This window comes from Chrysemys picta, chromosome 6, assembly GCF_011386835.1.
Source record: "Chrysemys picta bellii isolate R12L10 chromosome 6, ASM1138683v2, whole genome shotgun sequence".
NCBI classification, from domain to species: Eukaryota; Metazoa; Chordata; order Testudines; family Emydidae; genus Chrysemys; species Chrysemys picta.
The window spans coordinates 47,932,937-47,945,875 of record NC_088796.1 but is presented as its reverse complement, the minus strand read 5'-3'; the positions used below and the strand labels follow the sequence as shown (position 1 = coordinate 47,945,875).

General features: G+C 41.9%; 1 protein-coding gene across 13 annotated transcripts in view; it reads left to right on the top strand.

Moving 5' to 3' along the window:
• Nucleotides 1-12,261, top strand: part of ARHGEF28 (Rho guanine nucleotide exchange factor 28) — a 186,951-nt gene extending 174,690 nt beyond the window's left edge. For all 13 annotated transcript variants that reach the window (XM_005288256.3, XM_005288255.5, XM_008167521.4 and 10 more), the window contains one exon: nt 11,128-12,261. In XM_005288256.3, coding sequence (XP_005288313.2) covers nt 11,128-11,133 — 6 coding nt within the window. In that variant the 3' untranslated portion in view covers nt 11,134-12,261. The remainder of the gene's footprint in view (nt 1-11,127) is intronic.
• The last annotated feature ends 678 nt before the right edge of the window (nt 12,262-12,939 follow it).

Genomic DNA, 12,939 nt, shown 5'->3' with positions numbered 1-12,939 from the left:
TAGAAAAATAATGGAGTGTTAGTAACATGAGACCTCACAACAGTATCTGCTTAATATTTGCTAAGAAATTTTTGGGGCAGATTGTCTGTCTGTCTGTGTCTTGTACTGCCACCTATCACCATAGTATCCGAGTGCCTTCCACATAAAATATATTGGCCATAGTGAAATTCCTAGTAAACTTTATGGAATCTCTGGCTTGCCTTCCTTATCTGGTTATAGAAAGCTCTTCTTTGGGTAGGGTGTTTTGGTGTGGTAGTGAGGAGGATGTTGATGATGTCAGTGTTCTGTTTATGGTAGAAAAACTTTAGCAAATTGGAAGGTTTTGTAGAATTTTCTAAAGGTATGTCTATATTCGAGCTAGAAGGTGTAATTTCCAGTTCAAGTAAACATACCCTTACTAGCCGCCTGAGTACAATTCCATCCAAGTGAGTACTCAGGTGGCTAGCCAAATACTCATATCACTGGGGCTAGACTGCTATTTTTAGTGTGCTAGCGGGATCAGAGCTAGCACAGATATGTTTGCTTGAGTGGAAATTACACCTCCCAACTCCAGTGTAGACATACCCTAAAGGTTGGCCAGACTCGATTAATCTAATCTCCTCTGGAAGTTTGTTCCACAGCCAGATCCTCCAAATGTGAATGCTAATGAGAATAAGTGAAGTTCTACTCTATAGTGCAATTTTATTTTGCTTAGAGTCTTTCTTCCAAAAAAAACCCAACCCCACTTCAAAGAGTATCTGTAAAGAATATATTTCCAGAATTCAATAATACATAGCAGACGAGGCAAGAAATTGGTCTTAATATATGCTGCAGCATTTCCATAAAAGCATAAAAATATGGAGAGCAATTTTGGACTGCCTCCAGAAATGACTGGAGAGACTTTGCAGTAGTTTGAGAATGTGACTGATATGGTACCACTTTTTACATTCTGGGAGGAGATGGCCTGTAGTGTCACCTAATGGGGTCTGGAGAGCTAGCATTTGGGAAGGTCATAAAGAAGGGACTAGCAGTAGTTAAAGCAAGGGAACATGACATTACAATTGCGGATTACAGCAGAAGTGAAATCAGAGCAGCATCCTACATGGGCACTGCTGCAGGATGTGGTGATAGATTTTTAGTAAAGGGAGATGAAGGAAGTGCTGATGAAGTCAGACTCAAGGGTAAGGCCAGGGTTATGGATAAAAGAGACAAGTGGGGAAAATGAAGGTCAAGGAGGGAGGAAGAGTAATGTCTGAGGTTGTCCCTTTTGCTCAAGAGAAGCACTTCACTGAAAGGAGTTGAGAGAAAGCCACAAGTTTATTTGGCAAGTGTTTTTGCCAGCCTTGATGTAAAATATTCCCTTTGGTTTTACGCAAACTGTTTCAACAGTGTGTTTATCAAACAATCTAAAAAGAGCCCATTTCAATGTATTTAAGCACACCCCTAAACTTCCTGTGTCTGAGATGCAGGTAACACAAATTACATGCCAAGGTTTAGTTTTTGCAGTATTTTTTGTAAATGACCACAGGAGGTGAAATCATCACAGCATGCTTCCTGCCAGTGCTGATTAGAAGACAAAGCAAAGTCAGCAATGGCCACATGAAGATGACTGTCAGGAGATCCCTCACAGACCAGAAAAAGGGAACATTTCCTTGTTTGTTGATATCAGTGGAGCATGAACATTTTTTCACTATGACCATCAGATAAGAGGCTTTGATCACATGCTTCCACTTTTAGTGATGCCCGTGGTTTTCCTACAGTAATCAGCAGCAGCTTCCATTAAAGGGTAAGATAAGCATATAATGAATTTAAAACAAGCACTTGGCATTATTTTAGCTACTGAAATGGCTCTTCACATTGTTTTCAGGCCTTTTGTACTCACTTCACCTTGGGTTTTGGTCTTGTCAGCTTTTATAAGCTAGAAAGTTGAACTTGGTCAGTGCTTAGGAAATCACCAAGTAAAAAGTGTGCATAGTACCTCTGTAGAAGGCACTCTTCCTTCTGTATGGGTAATGAATCTGTGACCTAATATTATATTATGGCAGTATTAGTCAAAGAGTGGGGCATGGCCCCTTGAGGGGCATGTTGAAGGATGACCTGAGAGGTGGGGACAGTGGCTATAGTTCTCCAGGACCTCAGCTTTCATTTTTTAAATAAGTGTCTGTCTTTTATGAGTGCAGAAAAGCCTACAAAATATCAGTTTAACCAATGCAGTGATGTCTGCCTGAGTTTGCAGAGACCCTGAAACGATAGTTTTGAGGGATGAATTGACCTTTTCATTTCAACAGGTGCTAATTCAGATGTCAATGATCATACTTTAAATGACAACAGAGGGTCCTGTGGCACCTTTAAGACTAACAGAAGTATTGGGAGCATAAGCTTTCGTGGGTAAGAACCTCACTTCTTCAGATGCAAGAAGAAGAAGTGAGGTTCTTGCCCACGAAAGCTTATGCTCCCAATACTTCTGTTAGTCTTAAAGGTGCCACAGGACCCTCTGTTGCTTTTTTTGCAGATTCAGACTAACACGGCTACCCCTCTGATACTTTAAATGACTGCATTGTTAACGATTTAGCTGTACATTAACATATGTAGGAAAGGAGAGAGAGATTTACTGTGATCATCGACGCTAGCATTGTGCCCATCACGGAGTGCAAAGGGTTAGTTGAGGTGGCAGAAGATGTATAAATGAAAATGTGTAGGCTTTTAACAGTATGTGGCAGTGTTGTGGGGGGCAGATACAATTGGTTTGTTTTTTCCTGAAGGGGATACAGTTTTCAAAAGTATGGGGAGCACTGTCCTAAGGTGTGGTTTGTTACAGAATTTCTGTTTCTCCAGTGATAGCTCAATCTGAAGCTTTAGCTACTTACTGTAATTTGTTTTAACTTCACTATCCTGGCTAAGTTCCAGCTCCGGTGTTTACATTACGTGTGGTATCTACCTGTGTTTCCCCAGTTTTATCAGTTGGATAAAATATTCTTTACTTTCTTTCTAAAGCTGATGTTTGTGTAGTATGCTGGCACAGATTGGCTACTGTGATGGGTGAAATGATCCCTATACATACAGCTGGTAACATTCTTTGTGATTCTTTTGTATAAAAAAGCGTTCTAAGGTTTTATGATTATTTTCTCTTGATCATTTGGGTGCAGCTGTGTTTAATGAGCTGGAAAAGAAGTAGGTCAATAAAATGTGTTCATTGTTCGCAGACTATCCATTCGACTGTGTGTGTGTGTGTGTGTGTGTGTGTGATTAGCCATCTAAGGGTTCAAAGCTTATCACATAGACAACTTAGTAGAGAATTCACACCTAATTAAATCAATATTAAGCAATATCTGACAGCTGGTAGGCAGTGCTCCACACTGAGGTGAGAGTGTAAGCATTTAATGTGTAGAAGGGTGTGATATCAAGTAAAACTTGTTTTTAAATCTCTGCTGTTAGTGTCCAATGGAAATACTGTAGAAAGAACGTGTTTTAAAAGCTGTGCACTTTTTAAAGCCAGCACAATTGTTGACACATCTACATAATAGGATAAAAACCAAAACTAAATATTTTAGCCTAAAGGAGGTCGCCTTCAGCTCAAGTGGTGAAGAGACCTGTGTATCTGATGCTGAAGGTCCAAGATTTGAACCTTGTTGTCAACAATGGTATCTGAGAATCTTTACAAAACTGTTTTTAATGACCCCACTCCATAGGTCATCAACATGGAGTTGCACCCATTTAAGCCAGCCATGGACTTGGTCCAAAGGCTCTTAACTGAACCTTTCTAAACAATTGGGAGGCTAAAACAAAATCCATGCTGCTTTGTTTAAACTAATAATTGCACAGATAATAGGCATATATAGCCCTGTGACATTCCAGTAATTTTACCGTGATCAACAATCGAAGGCAGAGACAGAAAAAAAGATTATGCTGTCACAGACCTTTAATGTCATAGAACCAGAACTCGGATTCCTTCGTTTTAAATCTACTAACAACAAAATACTCAAAAGACTGACAAGGCTAATTAACCCTGGGTCTGTTTTGATCTAATTGCTCGTCTGCTTTTTGTGAAAAGATCTCTCATGCAGGAGGATGCTTGTTTGCCTGAGAAATGTAGTAGCTGCTTTTTCTTCTGTAGGACTGGTTAAAAGTAAAGGGCAGCATTAAAATTCCTAGGTCGATTTTCAATCTTATTCAGCTGGTTAAGAAATGGATTAGGCTTCTCTTTCCTCAGTGGTATGAGGGTCAGAATTTTTCTGGGTGTGTGAGAGAGGTTCAGAACATTTCCAGTTTCCAGTGAGAAACCTTTCATGGAGGGATAGTTGAAGTAATGCCAGACCTTCTCAGACACCAAAGGCCTCCTTGTGTCCAGCCCTCTGTGGAGGGGGGGAGTGGGTGCAAGAAGCCTTCCCCATTCTGTGCAGGGCGTGGGCCAGATGCACTTGCCTGAATGCAGAGAGACTGCATCTAGCAATTGCGTTGGCACCCAATAACTCATTGCCTCCTGGCACCCAATGGGGCAGCACACTTTATCCTGTCCTCTCCCATGGCTGGTTGTTCACAGCCACAACTGAACCCCTAACATGTAAAATCGATTTAATACTGGGAAAATACCTAGCATGTAATAAAAATCAAACAACCCTCAAGTAGTCTGCACCCCAAAAAAGGAGAAGAGCTAGAGACTCCATGAATCCCACTAGGGACTTGGCTATTGCTATTGATTTCATATGCAAGGCACTCAGATACTACAGTGATGGGCAGAAATATAGACAGATGCAGTAGCAATGTAGACTGGAATTTTCAAAGGCGCGTAAAGGACTTAGGCACTCAATTCCCATTGAATTTCAATGGCTGGTGGATGCCTAACTCCTGCCTTTGAAAATCCCAGGCTCAATCACATTTTCACTCAACACAATACTTCAGGCTTCTGCCAATGCTTTCCATTATGTAGGAATGCTGCTTTCAGGGTTAAATACAGTACCTCTGCCATTTCAAATAGCTTTGGGCTGAACTCGACATGTCAGCTGTCAGTCCAGATGAACATGGGCTAAAACCAGGCACATGGTACAAAAACTGTTTAGTTGTAAAGGAAAAAATGGAGGAGTTATTGGGTTTTTTTTTTAAACTATTTGATGCAAAAAGTAGCTGAAATGTACAGTGTGTGGCTGTAAACATCACAGTAGCCCCGTTCAGCATGTTAAACTGGTTCTGCGCAGAACATGACAACAGTTGGGATTGGTGGACTGGGGCAAAGGATTTCTACACCTACTCTATGGGGAAGCCACTGCATATGGACCCTAAGGGGGCCTGAGAGGAGAGAAGGAATCTGAGTCAGAGCAGGAGGGAGCTGTAGGGGATTTTTTGTTATATACACACACGTTTTGTGGTAGGATTGCTCCCTAATTCCCTGACACCCTATCTGTCTGTCCTTCCTGTCTGCTCATTATGGTGTTTGAGCACCCAAGGCTGACCTCAAGAGCACTGTTTCCAGGGCAGAGTGATGATCAGGCAGACCATTTGTGGTATTTAATCAATACAGCATAACATGGGACTGAAGGTGGGGAGTTGGTTTGTCTTACACTGTCCTGTTAGTCATTTTCCCTGCTGCATTGCCATTAGGGTGACCAGATGTCCCGATTTTATAGGGACAGTCCTGATTTTTGGGTCGTCGTCTTATATAGGCTCCTATTACCCCCCACCACCACCCCCGTCCCTATTTTTCACATTTGCTGTCTGATCGCCATGCCAGTCCCTTGAGGTGCAGGTTATGTTAGTTTTGCACATGCGCTGCATCTTCGATTGGTGCAAGTTCCATTGCTTTGTCATTTGCACCCATTTTCTGCCACTTTACACCTAAATTAAACCACATTTTATATGTCCGCTTTTGGCTCAGACTTCCATGGGAGCTGAACCTGCTTATACTTGCCCTCTGTCGTTCCAGTTTGGCTGTACAGAAACTACCTCCTTATGAGTAAAATGTTCCTTGAACAGTTCATTTACATGCACTTTAGCCAGCTGGCTAATATCTGCTCTCATTTACATTTAAACAGAATTTGATTCATTTTTAATACTGAAACTGCCTATATGTTTCTGTGTCTCAATTGTTTGTGGACTTTAGAGCTCACCAGCTATTGGAATAGCCTCCGGCTCCTTTTGACATAAATTGTCATTGAATGGTTTCAGTAACTCTAATTTAAACATACAGGGCAGATCCTCAGCTGAGGGAGAAGGGTGGCTTGAAGCCATTTTTCCACTGCATTTATACTGGGCTGGCCTGGGCTGAAGCAGCCCCCAGTGTAGCATACAGCAGTCTAGGGCTACTCAAAGTCACCCAGTTCCTACCCTTTCCTGCCTTCGACACACCCTCTGGGGTAGGGTAGTTGGAGTAGAGTCTGACCAACCCCGCATTCTCCCCTGCTCTCCTTAGCTCTGCCTAGAGGAAAGGTGGTGCAGCTGAGGATTTGGCCTTGTGTGTTTAAATAAGAGTTAGTTAAACAGTTAGATGGTGATGGTATATTTTGTTTAATATCTGAGAAGGAGCTACAGGATGTTTTGAGGCCAGCACCAGGACTAATCTGCCTGAGGGCTCCCCTTTGTCAGGAGGAACCCTCAGCTGCTCCTCTAGGGCAACTTTCCACTTGTTTCATGCTGCTGAAACTGGGACCAAGAATCTGGCCCTCAGTTCAGGTTGGCTGCCACGTCTTCTGCCTTTCCCACAATATCTGCTTTTGCCGGGGTTAGAGTCACTGGGGAAGTAACATCCTGTTCAGCACAGCATGGTTATATGCAATAATATTAATGATGTCAGTGAGAAATAATTGAATCATGAAGGAGCTGGTGCAGCCAGGTGCTTATCACATCTTGTGAGGGGCTTAGTAAAAATCAGTGGGAGCTGATGGTGCTCAGTACCTCACAAGAAGTGTTCTGGTTTAAACCGTGTTCTGCAAAAGAGGTCCGTGTTGGAGCTAAGCCAGAGTGGTCACCTAAAATTTGGAAATTTGCTTCAAAGTTGGGGGTAGGGGGTGGAAAATCAGCAAAAAATTTATTGCTTAATCCTAAATATAACAGAGACACACAAGGAAGATTATGAAACTGATTTTGTGTCTGGTCTAGGCATGGGAGTAAGATGGTACCCACCAAAAGAAGCTCACACAGACAGCCGTCCTGTACCTTTACCCATAATCTACAGCAGCTTCTTACCTCCATTGCATATCAATACTAGAGAATAATACTTGACTATTTATTTCTAGCAGTATCCACTTTAGCACTTGACTATTATAATTTCTTCCTTTTTGTAAAGGAACTCTGTCCCAGTGTGGGTAGTTTGTATGAAGAGCTTCATAAAGCACTGTTCTTTTCATCTGTCACTACTATGCATAACAAGAGAGCAGGATAGCATAACTGTAAACGTACAGCAGGCCCCATTTGTTCAACTCTTCCTACACCTGAAATACTTATTTGCTGTTCTGGAGCAGTTCCTTCATTCTTCTCCGAGCAGCTGCTGTCATCATGGCATCTTGCTGCCTACTGTGGTACCAGCTGCTCTCTAGAGAGGTCTCATGGCACTGAAGCATTGAGACAGCAGGCACCCTCTCCACTCATAGACTGATTATGTCATCTTTGGGACACATTGTGCTTTTATTAGGCAGGGCCTATGTTCCGGCCTACCCAAATGGCAGCCAAGAATGGCGCTTTCCTCATCTGTCGGCTTACACAGAGCATTCATAGGCCAAAAAATACTTGTCACCCTTATAGTGGCTGAAACTTCCCCTATTAGAGACTCATGCTTCCCTGAACTTTGAAAGAGCTATCTTTAAAAAGCTTCATAATAAAGCAGTGGCTACTCCTAACTTTGGCTTAACCTACTCGGTCCTTCACAGTTCTCATGTTCCCTCTCCCCCTGCCTCACGCATTAGACCACAAAGTGCAGGCCTTTGGCATAGCATTGTAACATCACAGAGGTCACCTTCCTCTGCAGCATGGGGCCACTTGCAGGTTTAAACTAGTGTAAATAGTGAATTCTCTGTAACTTGAAGTCTTTAAATCATGATTTGAGGATTCCAGTAACTCAGACAGAGGTTAAGGTTCTATTACAGGAGTGGGTAGGTGAGTGAGGTTCTGTGGCCTGCAATGTGCTGGAGGTCAGACTAGATGATTGTGATGGTTCCTTCTGGCCTTAAAGTCTGAGTCTATGAGCAGAATTCCATAAATAATTTCTTTCAATAGTGATGGAGTCAGAAGTGTTTCCATCTGCTGTAAATTTTAATGCTTGCGTCTCATTGTACAAACTGAACCATTTGTGATCAGAGTTTCAGAATGTGTTCTCAGTTTTCCAGATGGGGTTAACTGAGGAAGAGAGGGAAGCAACTAGTCCAGAGTAACAATGAAAGTCACTGGCACAACCAGGATCAGGACTCAAGGCTTGCTGATGCCAATACCCTGAGCTGAGTCCTCGTGCAATGATGCCTCCTCCCTGTGATGAAAGGTGCATCTCGGAGGATGCAGTTTCCTTTGGAAGATGTATCATTTTACTGTTATGCTATTTAGCAAAATAGAAGAACACGAGTTAATCTAGAAAGCTTAGTTTAACCAAATATCTTATCCATCACAATGACACATTTAAAACACAGTAATACTATTGTACCAGTTGGTTTAGAAAGTAAACATGGATTGAAGTGTCTTTGCATCACAGGCAGTTACACTGAAGATATGAACGGCTGAATCACTTTGTTGAAATATGTAGATGTCATTGTTAAACCAGTAAGCCACTCAAATTAATCCGAGCCCACTGCACATTGTAGTATACTTGGACTTCATCTTACACACACAGAACGGAGGCACAAGGTAGATTGACTTGTCTTGCGTCACACTGGAAGTCTGTGGCTGAACAGTGAAATCTAAATAGTTATAACTAGACTTGGCAGAATGTTTTATTTTTTAATCATTTTGATGGATATCAATGTTTTCTTAGATTTGTATTGATTTAAATTTTCACAGTTGTGGGAAATTATGGGGAGGGTCAGACAATTATGTTGAGATACAAAAAGTTAGTTTTATAACCATTACAACACAAATTGTCAAGATCACGTGAAAATATACAAAGTAAATATCCTTAAATCAAATTCTAATAAGTTCTCAAGCAGTGTTTTTCTTACTTTTGTCTTTCTGTAAATTTTGATTATTTTTCAAAATAATCAATAGAAATATTTTTGTCGGTTTGTGTGTGTACAGTGTAATTGACGTTTACCAACATTTACCGATTACATCTAATCCTTCCAAGCCTCACTATACATCTAACTACAGATTGCAAGTACAAATCAGATAGACTTGTAACTCCTAAGATTTGTTCCCACAATTGGAGTTTCAGTGCTTGGACAAGGTCCCTCACCAAAGGCTGTTAAGCAAAGTAAGGAGTCATGGGATAAGAGGAAAAGCCCTGTCATGGATCAGTAACTGGTTAACATGCAGGAAACAAAGGATGGGAATAAATGATCAGTTTTCACAATGGAGAGAGGTAAACAGCGGAGTCCCCTAAGGATCTGTACTGGGACCAGTGCTATTCAACATATTCATAAATGAGCTGGGAAAAGGGGTAAACAGTGAGGTGGCAAAGTTTGCAGACAATGCAAAATTACTCAGGATAGTTAAGTCCAAAACAAACTGTGAAGAGTTACAAACAGATCTCACAAAACTGGATGACTGGGCAGCAAAATGGCAGATGAAAGTCAGTGTTGATAAATGCAAAGTAATGCACATTGGAAAACATTCCAACTATATATACAAAATGCTGGGGTGTAAATTAGCTGTTACCACTAAAGAAAGAGATCTTGGCGTCATCATCGATAGTTCTCTGAAAACATCCCCTCAGTGTGCAGTGGCAGTCAAAAAAGCTAACAGAATATTAAGAACCATTAGGAAAGGTATAGATAAGACAGAAACTATCATAATGCCATTATATAAATCGATGGTATGCCCATACCTCAAATACTGCGTGCAGGTCTGGTCACCCCATCTCAAAAAAGAGATATTAGAATTGGGAATAAAAATACAGAAAAGGGCAACAAAAATGATTAAGGGTATGGAACAGCTTCCATATGAAGAGTGATAAAAAAGACTGGGACTGTTCAGCTTGGAAAAGAGATGATGGGGGGGAGGGGGATATGATAGAGGTTATAAAATCATGAATGGTGTGGAGAAAGCGAATAAGTAAGTTTTATTTACCCCTTCACGTAACCCAAGAAACAGGGGTCGCCCAATGAAATTAATAGGCAACAGGTTTAAAACAAACTTCTTTAAAACAAAAAAGTACTTAACACAATGCAGTCACCCTCTGGAACTCGTTGCCAGGGGATGTTGCAAAGGCCAAAAGTATAACTGGTTTCAAAAAAGAATTAGATAAATTTATGGAGGCTAGATCCATCAATGGCTATTAGCCAAGATGATCAGGGACAGAACCCCATGCTCTGAGTGTCCCTAAACCTCTGACTACTAGCATCTGGGAGTGGATGATGGGGGGATGGCTCACTTGATACCTGCCCTTTTCTGTTCATTCACTCTGAAGCATCTGGCAGTGGCCACAATTGGAAGACAGGCTACTGGGCTAGAGGGACCATTGGTCTGACCCGGTCTGACCATTCTTACGTAATTTATCTGCAAGCACAAAAATGCACCCACAAATAAAGTCTCAGCCTGGCTGAAAATACACCCCATTATGTGCTGTGTGACAGTGTAATACCTTTACGAAAGGGGTGGGCTCACTAACAAGGGCAAACAGAACATGTATTATGTACTGTATGCTGCCTTTCAAACCCTTCTCTTACAGTATTTATGCCATTCCATAAGTGCACACACAGTAACTACAGAATAGACAAAAACTTCTTTTATGGATCAGTTGCTTATGTTTTAGTACCATAGTTAAAAACAATGCCATCAGCCCAAGCCCTTGGAAAGCAATGGAAAGATATCCATTGATATCACTGGGCTGTGACTAAGGCCTACTTTGTGCTTCACTGTAGGGTGCATTCCTATAGTAACAGGTTTTCTTTATGCACAATTACTGTACGTACACAGTGGTGGTTTAACAAATTGCCAATCACAAAGTAAGAATTTTGTCTGTCAATTCTGAGTCTGAATCAGCTGTTTGTTGTACCATGTGCTCTGTATGTGTTACAGATTTAACTGCATCCCAGATCCGGTGTCCAAGAGCGCACAGTCTGAATCCCGGCTGCACCCAGGCCCAGCCGCTTGCTGATGTTCTCCTGGTGAACCCGCAGTCTCACAGCTCGCAGGATGCAGAAAGCGAAGTGAGAGTTGAAGAAAATATTGTTTACCTCTGATCGCGCATTTTCTAATACTAGTAGCACTTTGGGATGAAATTGTATTTTGCTTTTCTAACTGTACGCAGTTGCTCCCTCGATGACCAAAAGGCTCTAAAAATAGTATTTAATATTCAGTGCAAGATTTTCCCCATCATAAATATAACAATTAAGTTATTTTTTTAAAAGCATTTTTTTGTAATCGTTAATTTATGACACATGGTTTCCAATGCTTCACAAGGAGCAACAGAAAGAAGGACAAGCTCAAAGGTAGTGATGTTTAGAACTGTCATGAAGACACCATCATAAGACTGCTGATATGAACTGCAAAGATCAGTGTTGCTTTTCTCTTGAGTTTAAAAATGCAGATTTCCATGTTTAGAGATAAGTGCCTGCTGTGTGAGCTTTCATAATATGAATCAGTAACTTTTTAACAATAGTGATATGATAGGGGAAGATGGAAGAGTGAGCCTGGGGGGCTGTCATGTTTATAAAAATGTACTCTGCTTGGAAGACTAGCTGGGTTTCTGAGTTCCTAGCCTTGCAGCTTCGCAGAGCTGGGTTCACACATGGCTCACGAAGGAGGCTGTCTTTGGGGGTCTCAACTTAGACCTTAGCAGAAGTCTGTTCACAACAGAGAATCAGTCCGCGTTTGGGATGATTTCTGTGCACAGGTGCTGTAGGTCAGTTTGGCGATGTATTGTGGTATAACTGTGCCTTTCTGTGTACAGAAAGTGCCCTTACTTACATTAGCATTAAAATTCACCAAATGAAGCTTTCCCATAGGAAGGGAAAAGAAGAGAAGAACATGTAGCATCTTTAGTCTAACTGAATCCCATTGAGACTTCACTGCTTTTCCATAAAGGAGGAAGCCACCTTTCTACTTTCACTCGGTATGTTAGAGAATAATAAACCAGGACTTGTTCTTGGCTTTTGTTCTTCAGAAATCTTTGTATACTTCTGTTGGATTTAATAAATATTCTGTACCTCTCTGGAAGGTTTTAACTTTCATGACATTCTCATGCTCTGAACAGAGTTAGAAGACCTTTTTTAAAATGTGTGCTGTCCGGTCTTGTATCTGCACTCTGCTACTGTCAAACACAGCAATGACTGAACTCCAAACAAATGAATTACACCAGACTAACCTAAATTGGTAGATAAACTGATTCACATTTCACATAGGTCTTAGATCAGTGGTTCCAAACTTTTTAGTAAGCGACCCACCAACTGTACTTTGTCTTTTTTTTTACAGTCCAACCAGGGGCCGGGCCAGGGGGGCGGTCACAGGCCGGCATCCTTCTCCTCCAGCATTGATCACCTGCAGCATCACCCTCCACCCTCCTAGGCCGGTGTGGGAGGAGTGGGAGCTGGAGTGGGATACTGATTCCACAGCAGCAGCTCCTGTCCCATGGGGCTGGGCTTGGCTCCCTGCTCCAGGTGTTGTGACCTGGTGTATGGGGTCACAATGCTGAATGGTTGTGTGACCCTGGTTGCAAGGTCACAATGCCCGGAGCAGGGTCCAGCCCCATGGGACAGGAACTGCCACTATGGGTTGGGTTCGTTCTCCAATCCTCCCTCCGCACCGGCCCCGCAACCCATCCAGAACCTTCCTGTGACCCACAATCCACCATTTGGGAAATACTGCCTTAGATAGTCACAAACCTCTACC